This window comes from Mixophyes fleayi, chromosome 2 (genome assembly GCF_038048845.1).
Source record: "Mixophyes fleayi isolate aMixFle1 chromosome 2, aMixFle1.hap1, whole genome shotgun sequence".
Classification (NCBI taxonomy): Eukaryota; Metazoa; Chordata; class Amphibia; order Anura; family Limnodynastidae; genus Mixophyes; species Mixophyes fleayi.
In genome coordinates, this window is record NC_134403.1 from 184,190,902 (window position 1) to 184,206,646 (window position 15,745).

General features: G+C 37.2%; 1 protein-coding gene across 7 annotated transcripts in view; it reads right to left on the bottom strand.

Annotated features, from left to right (window-relative positions):
* Positions 1 to 15,745, bottom strand: part of TEX14 (testis expressed 14, intercellular bridge forming factor) — a 427,022-nt gene that overhangs the window by 110,128 nt on the left and 301,149 nt on the right. For 6 of the 7 annotated variants that reach the window (XR_012688029.1, XM_075195065.1, XM_075195067.1 and 3 more), the window contains 3 exons: positions 12,134 to 12,201; positions 9,179 to 9,274; positions 6,854 to 6,950 (listed from right to left, as the gene is read on the bottom strand). Coding sequence is in view for 6 of the 7 variants with exons in the window: in XM_075195065.1 (XP_075051166.1) it covers positions 6,854 to 6,950; positions 9,179 to 9,274; positions 12,134 to 12,201 (261 nt within the window). In the remaining variant the exon portion in view is untranslated. The remainder of the gene's footprint in view (positions 1 to 6,853; positions 6,951 to 9,178; positions 9,275 to 12,133; positions 12,202 to 15,745) is intronic. The other variant, XM_075195068.1, reaches the window with a different exon arrangement.

The following is a 15,745-nucleotide window of genomic DNA, read 5'->3' on the forward strand; positions in this document are numbered from 1 at the left end:
TTCACCAAATTCAATCAGTTGGATCTTCAAAACATACTGCAAAATATTCTCTAGCCCTAAAGGGTTGCTTCTCCAAAAGATTGAGGACACCCAAATGCTTCCTCAAATATAACAGCTCAAATGGTTGACAGCTGGTTGAACCATGGGGCACATTAAAGACAGCAAAGAGGAGACAGGAGAAGTGTTTGTTCCATTTTTTCTTAGCTTGAATAAATCTTTTCAACATTGCCTTGAATTTACGATTAAATCTCTCAACATAGCTGTTACCCTGTAAATGCTAGATCAACATCCTAACCAAGGAGAGTTTCAATAGCCTCAAGGTTCTAACAATGTGTTGGTCACTTGTCTGGCTATGTCAATTAGGAGTAGATATGCCGCTGGGTATCAAGTGGCATAATCTACAACCCCCAATATGAATGTATACCACTACAAAGAGGGTTTTAGTGGGCCCACTATGTCTACCCTTATTTTTTGAAAAGGAGCCCCAACTAGAGTAAGGGGAAAAGAAAGGCCACAAAATAGTGCATGAGATCTATCAATTGACATTCAGGTCACCAAGTATAAAAACTAGAGATGGGCGGGCTCGGTTCCCCAAGAACCAAACCCACCCAAACTTCGCCTATCCAAGTACCGAGCCGAGCAGGCTCGGTACTCTCCCGCCCGTTCGGAATAGAAATCGAGGCAAAACGTCATCATGACGTAGTCGGATCTCAGAACTCGGTTTTCGCGATATTTGAAAAGCATAAATACCCGCCTACACAGCAATCCATCGCCATTTGACAGAGGGAGAGAGCAGGGTTAGGTCACCACAGGCTGTATTAGAGCAGGGACAGAGCAATAATTGTACACCTTATTCTTTGTATAATTATTTAAATTCTAATCTATTCAATTCTATTATTATTACCAATTATATTAGCAATTGTTAGAGCAGGAAGTGAGGAGGATAGAGGAGGCTTTTTTTTTTCCAATATTTTGCACTACAAGTGCATTGGGGTGTCCCATATTCCCCAGTGTGAAACAATAATTTTTCTGGCTGTCAAAAGTTATATTTATTAGCAGTATCTATACAATTTTTTGCACTACAAGTGTTTTGGGGTGCCCCATATTCCCCAGTGTGAAACACTAATTTTTCTGGCTGTCAAAAGTGATATTTATCAGCAGTATCTATACAATTTTTTGCACTACAAGTGCTTTGAGTGTGTCTCATATTCCCCAGTGTGAAACACTAATTTTTCTGGCTGTCAAAAGTGATATTTATCAGCAGTATCTATACAATTTTTTGCGCTACAAGTGCTTTGGGGTGTCCCATATTCCCCAGTGTGAAACACTAATTTTTCTGGCTGTCAAAAGTGATATTTATCAGCAGTATCTATACAATTTTTTGCACAACAAGTGCTTTAGGCTCATTCAAATGGATTCAAAGCAGTCCACATATGAGCAGAATCAGTAAGCAGGTGCTGCCACCAGTCCTGATGGTAGTGTTCCCAGTACGTCTTCTGGTAAAGCCTATGTAAAAGTACATAGTCTTTTTAAATCAGAGAAAAAAAACGAACACCCAAAAAAAATATACTGTGTTGAAGCGAAAAAGAAGTGTAACTGAGGAGAAGGTAACTGACGATAAAAAAAAATTGCCAACATGCCATTCTACACACGCAGTGGCAAAGAAAGAATGAGGCCTTCGCCTTTCTCTATTAGTGGCAGATCAAAAATTTTTACTGAGCCTTCTTCTTGTACGGTCACTCGTGACCAAACAAGACCAAGTAATTTGGAGTCTAAAAGTGGTGCACAACTAGTTACGCGTGAAAGTCGAGCTGCAAGAAAAGAGTAAGGCATTAGAGGATAATGTATGCTCAGTATCAAAAATGACACCAATCCCTGTGGAGAGTCCATCCACCAGTGCTATGTCTAATCGTGAGCATACTGATAATGTACCCATAAAGAAGGGCCCTTTCAGCAGTTCTGCTGATGTGTGCCTGAACAGCCCGAGTGTAGCCGGTGATACACCAAGTGAGGATGACACTTTGGAATTAGAAGAAGATGAGGGTGAGATTTGGGTAGCCGACGAGGGCGCTGATGAGGATGCGGTTGATTGTGTAAGTCCTGCACCAGAGGCAGCAGTGTGGCAGCAGTTCTGGCACGTGAGGTTCTGGCACCAATTTGCACTTTCCAAACACAAGCAGGGATGACGCAGGTGGCAGACCACATCAGTTTGACATCTGGGCAGGTTTGAAGAGTTTGACAAAAAAATGTGTGACCTTGACCATAACTCCAACCAATCCTACTATTAACATTAACGATACAAATGGCTAGACAACTCTTGTCAGGATTTGTGTAAAAATAATTCCACACTTAAGAGGTGGATTTTTGGTCTTATGCCCAGGCATGACAATGGCCTTTTTCTTATCACTGGCAAGAACTGCAGCAATTTTTCTTTTAAAGTGTATGAAAATCATATTGTGACCTAGGAGGTGGTCAAAATTGAATGGAAATGACTGGAAAAATGTCTTAGTGAGGTTAATAATAATGTAGGTACAAAATAATACCTAAATTATGTAATTTTAGCCCAAAAAAAAATTCATTTTTTTTAACAAATTGCAAAACAAAACCAAAACCAAAACACGCAAGGGCGGTTTCGCAAAACCAAAACACGATGGTAATCCAGATCCAAAACCAAAACACGGGGGTCAGTGAGCATCTCTAATAAAAACAAGCCGCTGAGGAAGTTTGTAAATAAACTGTTCTATCACCATGGAATACACTATCTAGCTAGCAGTAGGGATAATGGATGTAGACACTTGTTGGCATGATTACACGGCCCTGTCAGACACAGAACAGACTTCAGATCCAAAGCACTGCTGATAGGTTTTTGGGTTGAGAGATGGTCAAAAATAGCTGTTTTAACCTATTGATGGTTCCAAGAGTCTTTCATTTTCCAAGCCTGCCAAATACCTTGTCCAGGACCTCTTGGGCCAGGTCTGGGCTGAGGCAACACTTCAAATGTGATCAAGAAGGCCTCATAGTAATCTCCAACTTTTATCTGAAGGTTCAATGTGTTTGGGAAGACTAAGCTGTTGGCATCACCTCAGTTATAACTTATTGTCCCTACTCTTGACTGGCAGTCCTCTCCTTCTGGAACAGTGTGGAAAGTTCCAGGGTAACAAACTCCATCTGTGCCTGCTGTAGTTCCTACTGCTGTCACCAGTTTCCGTCTTGCAGCTCTTTCTGGAGCAATGTGAGTGGATGGAGAAGGGTCTCCGTGATGGCCCCGAAGTCCTAAGCCTCAGGAATTGACTTAATCTCATGTCTAACACCAACTTTTGGAGGGCAAGGTTTGAGTCAGGACAGACAACAGCAGCGTTAAAAGACTCAAGTGTAGGAACATTAAATACAGTGAGACAATAACAAGGAGTAAATCGACTAAATACAAAAGAAACAGTATTTACACTGGCAGAGGGTACCACAGTGTGAGCCAACATACTACACTTTCTTTTAGAAACTTACTCAATACTGTGCCTGCTGTGCCTAATGAGAGGCATAAGTCACCCAGTATGAGAAAGGGGCAGAGCTCACCTTGTCAGTGGCCAACATAATAGGATAATCATGGATAAATGTAATACACAAACACACACACATACCAACCGTACAAAAAATAAAATTAAAATAAAAAAAAGCAAGCTAAAACAGGTACCTAAACAAAGCTATTGGTTATTTTTTGCCATCAAATTCTAGAGGCTTCTCAGCTAAAATACATTCTGCAAATATAAATTATTGCATCCTGGAGGCCAATACTTTTTTATATTGCCAATTACTGGATTAGATGAAACCAGAAACTTTTATTGATTGTTGTGAAAAATACATTATAGTGGAACTATGACTTGAACATTTAGTTCAATGATATTACATTTTAATAATATGGTCATTCCACATCAGATCACCCAAAAAAACATGAAATGTCCACCACCAATCTCAGATTTTTTTTACATTTTTTTAGCTAAGAGAGGATGTCAAATATCTTGACTGTCTGACAATTAGTTGATTAAATATTGATTTTTCTATGTATTAAATAATTTACTCATCGCGGCTTCTTTATTCAGTTTATTTGAAGTACTGTAGGTGTTTATTAAGGAATCACCACAAAATTTGAACCCCCTAAGGTAACTCTTCCTCCCGAATCCAAAAATCCAAACCAAATTACTTTATCTGCTAATGTTTTGCGTTAGGGCAAAAAAGAACATTTTCAAATAGAATTAAAAACACTAGGTTCAATTGACATTAGGGATTCCATTGTTTTTTTTTTGGGGGGGGGGGGGGGTGTTTACAAAAGGTATACATTACTACCACAAAAAAAATCAGCCGGGTACTTTGTTTCATAGTGGACAAACAAAATAATGAAGTTGATGTTAGATTACTGTTGTACTGCATAAATAATTAACTAAAGAAACCATGAAATTTAAAACCTTTAACATAACTTAAGTCCTTAATTGAAGTTGAGTGAAAAATCTCATTATTTTTCCCTTGTTTGGAACTTGTTGTAACGGTCTGTAATTTTCCTTAAAGTGTCAGCAGAAAGTGTACACTGCCTGCCAGTACTTCCTTGCATAGTAGGCACTTCCGTTACACAGAGGACGTGAATAAAAGGAACAAAACACTTATCTCTTGAAGGCCAGGAGCACATTTGTTTATTGGTTTCGTTTCATGAAGTGTACCAGCACATCTTGTTCCTCCTCATTACATTGAATGATATACCCAATGCATCAGATGTTATCATACACTGCTGCTATGTATGTTCCAGGTTGCAGATCACTTTTGTCCACATTTTTTGTGACTGTGGTCATAGTGACACTAACTTTGGTTCCTACTGTCTTTATGTCGTCTGATGACAATCAATATATGTGTAGCTCATCACTACTAAGAGGCCGAAATCTGTGATGAGAACGTGTTCCTGCCACGGTGTTTGCTATGCAGCTTGGTTTTGCAGTCTTGTATTTCGTTTTGTGACACATAAAAAAACTTTATGCCATGTACATTTTCATTGGCCCAGGTCCAAAGGTGTCAAGATGTTATGGGTTTCCACTGCTTGCAGACTGGTGCATGTGGCTAGAAGTTTAACTGTCCCTCCAATCACATGGACTCTTACCATGAGATGTGGCAAAAAAAATAATTCTGCTTGAATGTTGAAGTCATCCTTATGGAAGCATAAGTTAAAAAAGTTTTTGCAGTTCTTATATTGTGCACTAGCACCATCACTAGTCCAATAGTTTCGCTAAGTGTTTCATAACTACCGTAATGAAGGCATGTACAGTCATAGCTACATGCTCATGGGTATCGCTAATAACGCACACAGTTTGAAGTGTCACAATCATCTTGCCTAAAATATACAACAAGCTGACAGTCACCATGTTCTTTGTTCCACTTCAGTGACATAACTTTTAAGATTTTTCTGGCTCCTTTTTTGTGAGACAAGAAAGGATTACAGCATATTTTCTGAAATTCTTCCTATCTTAGCAGCAGAAGCTTTTCATGATGGCAGCAGACTGAGGTTTCAGGATCATTGGTTACTGCATTTAAAATTTCAGTTCTCAGAACCAAAAGTTCTTTTTCTTCATCTGTAAAGTGCTCCCAGCTATGTACTTCAATGGTTTTTGAGTAAATGTGCACTTTTCATGAGCAGCTGCCATGATTGACTATCTTTTTGTGTCTCCCTCTCTCTTTCTCTGGAAAGTTTCAGTTTTGGGGGTAAATGTATCAAGCTGAGAGTTTTCCGGCGGGTTTCAAAAACCAATCAGATTCTAGCTATCATTTATTTAGTACATTCTACAAAATGATAGTTAGAATCTGATTGGTTGCTATAGGCAACATCTCCACTTTTCAAACCCGCTGAAAAACTCTCAGCTTGATACATTTACCCCTTGGTCTCTCTAAAGGGAATACCCTTCCCATCAGTTTCTGGTTGTTTCATTTCCTGTATGGGAGTTTTATCCCATTGCCTCAGTTTAGTTCACTTTTTTGGTATGGTTTTTAACAATGTGTAAATTATGTATGCGGTACAACAGTAATCAAACATCAACTTCATTATTTTTTTTCTCCACTATGAAAGAGAGTACCCGGCTCATTTTTTGGTGGTAGTAATGTATACCTTTTTTAAACACCCCCCAAAAAATTGGATCACTAATGTCAATTGAACCTAGTGTTTTTAATTCTATTCAAAAAATGTGCTTTCTTGCCATAACGCAAAACATGAGGCAGATAAAGTAATTTGGCTTGGATTTTTGGATTCGGGAGGAAGAGTTACCTTAGGGGTTCAAATTTTGTGGTAATTCCATAATAAACATCCGTGATACTTCAAATAAACTGGATAAAGAAGCCGCGATGAGTAAATTATTTAATACATTGAAAAATCAATATTTAATCAACTAATTGTCAGACACTCAAGATATTTGCCAGAAATAGTTGTTTGGACATCCTCACTTAACTTTTCATAGACATCTGAGATGGGTGGTGGACAATCCTGGTTGAACTGACATGGAAAGACCCAATATATTAATATATATATATATATATATATATATAAAATATATTAAGTGAATAGTGTAAATAAGTGAGCAATATTATTATCCAGCTCTAAAAATAGGCTATTGTCACACTGCATTTTTACTGTTTGTTACAAATTAGTAAACAGGATTACTTTGTTGCTAACTCATTCAATCTACTGATCCACAAGTATTACTGCCTTGAATGTACTGTATGAAAGAGCAGGGACAGAATGTTTGGCTAATTGTACAATATTTACAGTAATCTTGTCTAATACTGCATTGCAGGGAACAAGGTCCAGAAATTGCTAGATTGTTTTTACCTTGGCCACAGATTGTATCATTCCTACTACAGGAGAAGCTTTGTTCTGGCAGACATTCTTTTATGAATTTGTCTGATTCGTCACAAACATTCAATGTCTAAATGATAAATAAAAATAAATAAAAAAAGTAATAGAACTGTAATCCAGTTACATACATTTTGAATGACAGACCTGAATTCAATATTTTGAATAATTTAAACACAAAATTAAAACATGAAATATAAATCTAAAAATCATTATTTTTATGTTGTACCCCATTCATACTGCACCAAAATCCCGGGTTTTTGCCGGGGCGAGCTCAAACGACCCGGGTCTTGGTGCAGTATGAATGGTACAAGTCAAAAATCCCGGGTCTAAAAACCCGGGTCTTCAACCCGGGATTTATTGAGGGGTAATTCCCGGGTCGGACCCGGGTTGCCAGCACTACGAATGGTGCAACCCGGGTTTTTCAACCCGGGTTGCACAGAAAACAAGCTGATTGGCTGTCTGCCTGTCTCTGGAGGATGATGTCATCGGTGGGAGCCACTCCAGGGGTCCACGACACTGCGGGCATCATCATCATCATCATCATCATCATCATTTATTTATATAGCGCCACTAATTCCGCAGCGCTGTACAGAGAACTCATTCACATCAGTCCCTGCCCCATTGGAGCTTACAATCTAAATTCCCTAATATAGACACACTCACAAACAGATAGAGAGGGAGACAGACAGACGGGAGAGACTAGGGTCAATTTTTCTTTTTTTTTTTTTTATAGCAGCCAATTAACCTACCAGTATGTTTTTGGAGTGTGGGAGGAAACCGGAGCACCCGGAGCAAACCCACGCAAACACAGGGGGAACATACAAACTCCTCACAGATAAGGCCATGGTCGGGAATCGAACTCAGGACCCCAGTGCTGTGAGGCAGAAGTGCTAACCACTACGCCACCGTGCATGGGTTTGATTTAGCCTTATCTGTGTGGAGTTTCAATTTGGAATTAGACATTTCTTATTCATTTTATGCTTGCCAAAAAGAGGCCATTAATTTTCCATCTAGAAGTCTAGTCTTTTGGGGTAATCATTGAAATATGCAATGCCTAGCTTTAAAAGCTCCTACAACCTTCCCTTAAATATATGTTTCCCAGTCTCTTTATGCCTTTCAGAAAGCCCTCCTAGACTAGTACGACTAAATATATAAGCCAATTGGAGGTATCCTTTATTCATTATTGTATTATTGTATTATTATATTGTGTATCACCATTTTTCAGCCAATGAAAACTGCTCTGGTGATGACTCCCACAAATTGCCAGGGCACAGACTTGTGCAGTATGAATGGGGTCAACCCGGGAAATTCCCGGGTCCGGAAGCAGTATGAATGGTGTTTCTGAGCTGGGACGCTCCGAGCCCCGGCAAAAACCCGGCTTGAAAAACCCGGGATATTGCCAGGGCGGCAGTATGAAAGCGGTATTATTAACAGAATGGGGGTAATATGATGGGGCAGTACAAATACATATACTGCCTATATTGAGATAACATGCTCCAGTTTTTGTGGTTTTTCGGTCATGCAACATTAGCAGGTATTTATGATAAGTGGACCTGATTAGACATAGTTCCATTTAGAATGCCTGATATCCACAATCATGCACCACATTACATGCAAAGGGAAAGTCCCAGGTTATAAATAGACTTAGTGCTGTCATATTTTCATTATGCGGTGTCAGCTCCTCAATGTAGGAGTTAGTATGCGTCATCAGATTTGGGTTTTTTATTTTGCAATGCATGTTTTGGAGGATTATTTGGGTTTCTCGAGCTGCAAGAAAAGAAGATATCTTTTTTCTTTTTTTACACACTTGGAATAATTTTTATGTTTTATTTGTTTGTTTGTTTTTGTATTTGGATAGCCATGGACCCTTGCATTACTTTTATTGGGCGAAAGCTTACAAGATTGGATCCCTGGTTAAAGCTTACAAGATTGGATCCCTGGACAGCCATGGACCCTCGCATTACTTTTATTAGGTGAAAGCTTACATGATTGGTTCCTTGGTTAAAGCTTACAAGATTGGATGCATTTTTGGATGGTGAGGGGGGTAGTGTAAGCTTTATTAGTGTTTTTATTTACTTGTTATCACTGTTTTATATCAGCGGGTCCAGCTTACAATGTCCGCCGACATTGCTAATGTTGAAATTACTACTTTTGACAATCACATTGTCTACATTTTAAGCATGTAGACTGTCAACAATTTGGTGTGACAGATTCAATGTCGGAAATATGACTAACAATGGTCATGTTTAGATTTCTAATAGTGTCAGTAGTTTATATACAGTTATCCATTGTTCCTACCTCCTGCTCTGAATTTTCAGCAGAGAGCTCAAGCTCTGGTGTAAAATAACTGGTTTCAGAGCTACAAACTGAAACATCTATATTTTTTGTATGATCCTGTCAAAAGAGAAAAACACATTACAAATTAAGTTACAATTAAATAAGAAAACTTTTCAAAGCATGCTTCTTGGCCACACACAATGTAATGTCTGAATCAATTTTGGACAATTGGTTTCTAATTTCAGCTTATGGTCCCAAAATTATTCACATGCCAAATAATAATTTGAAATTGATTGGATCATGATAAGACATAACGTAAGATCACTCAGGGATCACTGAAGATATCCGGCTCCTTGGACTAGGTGTCAAGCGGCCAGATTTCATTAATTTGGGCCGCTTACATGTATGTCCAAGTCTGTATGGGTAAGCTACATTACACTTTTTCCTGGATCATAAACCCAATATACTCTGCTCTGATATAATAAATAAAAAAGCCAAAACTACAGTAAGTACTGTATTTATGAACACTTCCACATTTAGTAGCATATTCATATTTCACATAACTTATTATATAGTATAGTTGGTTTTGGTTACATTTAACCTGGTGATAATTTTTAAAATGCAGTTTTTTTTAGGACAAGACTATATTTGTGATCAAAATCATTTTTCACCTCACACAATTTCCTGTACACATAAGTTGAAATTAACAAAGTATCTCTTAATATTGCAGAGCTTTTTTTATTCTGAATTTAATACTGCATATCCATTTACATTAGAAGAAATGGCATTGACAAAAATATTGACACCCTAGACTAATTTGGTAGCACAATCGTTGGTCAAAATAACTGCAGTCAACTGCTTCTTATAGTCATGAATGAGCTTCCTGCACTTCTCTACTGGCAGTTTGGTCCAGTCATTTTGTGCAACCTGCTCCAGTTTTTCCAAATTTGATAGGTGCCTTCTTTCAAATGCTGTTTTCAGATCTTTCCACAGGTGTTGTATGGGATTTAGATCTGGACTCTTTGCTGGCCTCTTCAGACCAGTCCAGGGTCTTATACTGAACCATTCCTGGGTGGTTTTTGAAGTGTGTGTTAGGGTTATTGTCATGCTGGAAGACCTATGACTTGTGACAGTACCATTTTTAGATCAAGATTTCTTTTTCGAGGGAGATTGCATACAGTGAAAACTGGAAATCAATGTCTCTGGAGATTAATTAATGTAGCATTGAGTTTATCCTTGCTTGGCTATAATCTTCTGTTTGACACTTATCTGGCTTTCTTTCTTTATTTTTTTCCATGCTCATTGCAGTACATACAGTGACACAAAACAGCAAAGTGAGTCCTTTTCTCTATTCAAGCTCATTTAATGGATGATTTTTATATTAGAAATCTAATTTCTAGCCACTTCTGAAATGTGCCATTTAAGAATTTCTCTGTGGATTAAGCTACAACTTAAATTTGGCTGCTTTTTGTGTTTTTTTCCACAAAAAACAATGAAACCAAAATGTGTTATAATTTCAACAGTTTTCTGGAAGAATTTGTGCAAGGGTGGGAATAACATTGGACACAGCAGTACTAGTTAACAATGTTTTTGACAGTGGTATTGTGTTTATGTATGGGTAAGCTACTTTATGACATATAGAAAACACACACTTTACATGTTATGCTCATAATGGGCTTCATTTAGTTGGGCATATATCAATTTTTGTGGTGTAAATATATGTAATACCAGACTTTGCCTGCGCACCACAATGCATCATTTCAGAGTATCTTGCCCCTGGAGAGGAACAATAGGGATGAGCAAATGGTAGCAGAGTACAATAAGGGCATGTTCACATAAGAGATGTGACCTAATGAGACTTGGACACATCTCCAGATAGGCTTCTTAAGAGGCATATATTTTGCAGTTACTGGAGGTCTGGTGTAAAATATGTGATGATGATGAAGCAATGTTGCAGAAATTACCTAGCAACTATTTATTGGCTGCATACATATTAACCCCTCCAGTTGATGGTACTTCATTCATGAATGGCACAGTTATATCATGTTTACTATACCATATCAAGTTGTGTCCATCTATTTGGATATTTATTTGTAATTTCCATTACTAGTACAGGAAAAAAATTCCCATTGGATTTCTAAAAAGGTAAACAATGTGTATGTGTATATGTGGGGGGATTGTTGTATCCCATTACATATTACATGGAACCTCCATTCATTAATAACATGGTCGTGAAACTCTCCTCTCTTGTGTATGTCACTTCATGACATTACAGTGTATAGAAATAGGGTAAGGCACCTTTCGTATTTACTACTAACACTGTCAAACTGTATCTCTACAATATCATGTAACATAAGTATATGCTTATGTACATGTGTATTAGATTGTAAGCTTGCGAGCAGGGCCTTCTCACCTCTTTGTCTGTTTTGCCCAGTTTATTAATTTACTATGTTTGTCCCCAATTGTAAAGCGCTACGGAATATGTTGGCACTATATAAATAAATGATGATGATGATAATGATGATATGTATACTGCGTTTTGAGTTGGATTTATGAAAACATGTGCAACTGTACATACCCAAGTAAGTACACTTTTTTTGTGTCAGAATCTTTATGCAAACGTTTAAAGAGCAAAATGTGTTTTTGAAAACTTTCTAGACTATGGGTTTCTATTACATTCAGGGGACTACTGTTAGAATTCCATTCCAGCACACAGTCATAGGGGGGATAAGTTTGATAGCTAGTGAGTAATTCAATACTGATTACAGTAAGCTCTGACCCCAAATTGCACCTAAATATAATATTAGTAAATGAGCCCTACTGATTTAGCTTATGTATTTGCACTATCATGTTAAGAACACAGTATCACTGTAAGTTATTATAATTTTATTAAATATGTTTTGAAATTAATATCGAAAACCAGAGAACTATCCTACGGTATCTGAAATTCTGAAAATGATTTCTTCATATACTTACTCTGGATGGCTTCACTCCCTTTGGGATTTCACAGTGTTTCTCATCCTTTTGGGACTTGTGTCTTTTACCTAGTATAAAAAATAAACATATTTTATTTTGCTTGCAGGTATTGCATAATGTTGTCTTTGCTGCCATCTAGCCAGCCTATAAAAGTTTTTGGGGGTATGGTATAAAAGCAAACCTTCTTGTCACATGAGGTGACTGTATATGATGATTTAAACTGTAGTTCAGTGATATTTAAAACATAGATGTGAATGTTTAAACAAACAAACACATCTTGTAAAACATATAAAGGACATGTAAATAAATATTGGAAAATTCATTAGGCTAATTTAATATATTTTAATTGATAACTGCACTTGTGTGTGTAAAGAAATTTGAAGTTAACACAGAATTTAAAAATAACACCTGTTAAAAGAAATAGTTTCTCTTTGATTTTAGCAGAGCATTCAAAGCATATTCTCACTGCAGCATTGTGTAATAAGCACCGACCATAAATGCTCAAGAGTTCGTTGAATTTGATGTAAAGCCAGAAAGTAGCCCTTAAGTAATCTGGAAAGTTAAGCTTTATTTTCTAATGATATTAAATATCAACATAGCATACTAAGTACATGTATATATGCCTTCAGCACACATTAACTACATGATGAATAATAATATACAGGTGTGCTGACAGTTCTGTTTCTGGACATTTTCCTACACAAATATAAGATTCACAAATAGGAAACTGGGCAAATGTCCAGTTATGATACACAGCAAATTAACAGTTTTATCATGTGCTCTTTGCAATTGGAGGACAAAAATCATTAATGAGTTTTTAATAATGATAAAACCATAAACAAAAACTTCAAAAACAACAAAGATTGCTATTGTTGCATGAAGTAAATATGTTCTTTATGCTTATGTGGAGAATATAAACACAAATGCAAATGAATGTCCTGAATTTAAAGGGACTGGACTATCATTAGCCCAGGGGCTGATTGGCCATACAACTCACTGGGAGTTATCCTGAGAGGCCGACAGGTTAAGGGGCCGCTTAAGGCATTGTTTTAAAACACACTTTTTCTTGGTTTTAAATATTTTTTTTAAAGAATGGACCGAGCACCATGGTTTGGCAGACTGAGCTTATCTGGGCCAACACTAACTTACTAGTGTCCAGCGATCCCGCCATTAAGCCCCTTTCCAACAACATCACAATGCCACCCCTCTACAAGAATCAGGGAGATTGCCTGCTCTTCCGGGAGTCTGGGACAACTCCCCAAAATTCGTGAGCCTCCCAGAAATTTTGGGAGAGTAGGCAAGTATGTCATATCAGTGTTTGAACAAGGATATCATGAAATCAAAATAGAAGAGAGACAGGGAGAAAAACAAATACTGTCACACATAATCTTTGCCTGCACCAGGATCTGCAAGATGGATGTCACCAGACGTCTTATTTCCGCCTCTTTCCTTTCTCTGCACACTGCAGAATGCTCAGCGCAAAATGTAATGCACTTCCCATAGCACACATAGAAAGATGCAATTGTGTGTTTAGAGCATAGAAAAGGCACTTTTTTATGTGCAGATGCACCTATTTGTCACAATTGATCACAAAATATATATACAACAATGGCGCAAAATAGAATGCAGCCCACACACAATCCTGACACAGTCACACTTAACTGTGATAAATGAAATACAAAAAAGAAACGGGCTAGGCGCTCTCTATATACCAAAGTAGTACTGAAAAAAGAAGACTTGATGAAAAAAGATGAAATATAATAAAGTCATTTCCATTTTATATGTATTCACCAAAATGGAAGATATTTGTAGCACATCTATCACGGTAAATCAATCAAACACGAAGGGAAGATTCGAACAAGTGTTACGATCCACAAGTGTCTTATCGAAGTGCCTTGTCAGGTACTCTTTGGAACAGTACAGTCATCTCTCCCTCAAACCACGTGCATAAAATCAAAAGGATAAAAAAAAACATATAGTGTAATTCCGTGTGGCTTACTGAGCGATCTAAAGTTAAATTCTTATTCTAACTACTCACACATTATAAAGAGTAGGCAATGAAACTCCACCAATACCATTGTTCAGATGCCCCTGCTGTGATAAAAATCACAAGAGAGATTTATTTTAGAAGCTCTTCACGTGGAATTTGTTAATTCAAACACTGAATCCAGGTTTCTAAATCAGACATAGACTTTCCCTTTCAATAGATTACTAGCACTCAAATCTTTAAATTTCCTCCATTATAATATGTATAGAGACAAGGAGATGAAAGGGATATCTAGCATAATTCTGTTTATTAAAAAAACCACAATGACACGATGTATGTACTCACATATAAAAATTAAGAACAAATCACAGGTTAAAAAAATATATAATGAATGTGACTGTTAAGACCTGCACCAAACAGGAGTCGGCAAGTAGTCATTAAGCATTTGACATATGAACCTGTGTATTATACATAAGCTATACGATGGAATAACAGTCACTTGTCCATTCTCATGTCAAGGTCATGTCTACTGATCAAATCCGTTGTTTCCTTTAATCTACCAACGCGTTTCAACCTTACAGTTGTTTTTAAGGGATACTAATAAGCCTTCTGGTATTTATAGAAGGCTATTACAATCGCTAACTTTTGCATAGAATAAAGTATTAAAGCAATCAAAGCACAAGGTTATCATGTAAGGAGTGGATGATATAACCACACTTATCCACAAACTTTTACAATTAAAACAGCATCCATTGTTAATTATAAAGAGGGCGAGAAAAATAGCCCATTTAAAAAATAGTCTATCGAAAAAAGCATCACCCCCTGAAACAATCAGGGAGAGCTATTTCCAATACTACATCAGTTACTGCAAATTCCTATGAAAACAATCGCAATCAGTAAACAAATTAATAATCGTGAACAATTAACATATAAAAATAAACCAACATATTAAATGCATAACAAACAAAGTACAAATTCATCTTCTAACAAATTTATTACAATATCACATCTATCCACAAACTTATTACAGTGAAAATATTATTTCCTATTAAAAAGAAGAACACAGGGATAATTTCCCATTTAAAAAAACAATGTCTCAAAAACTACATAACCCACTAAAATAGTCAATGAATGATTCATCCAATATTACATCAATTGCTTTAAAGCCCCTATGAGAATAAAATGCAGGACCTTCTTAAACAGCATAAACTAATAGAATGACAATATTAAAAATAGATGATACTTGATATTTCTCTGTAGCATAATTAACTTCTCTGTCTAGTTAAAGAAAGAAAAAAGGTGTCAAGATAATCAGGTTAGCTAGGTAAATGGAGCAGGAAAGACTGATGTCCAGGTATAATAGATGAAGCAGGAGTCATTGGATTGCCAGGTACAAATGGTGAAGCTCAGATTCAGGTTACCAGGTTTAGCAGATGAAGTGCAGACTCAAGAAGAATTAATTACTAGGTTAGTCAGGAGCACTGGATGATCACAAGAGAATCAGGCAAAAGGAGGGTCATGCAAGCCAGGAATCAGAAGCTGGGAGATCCACAACAAAGCAAGGTCAAATGTAGCCAGGGCCTGGGTCACAATAAACAGTGCAGGGCGATGGAACAAAGCATGAG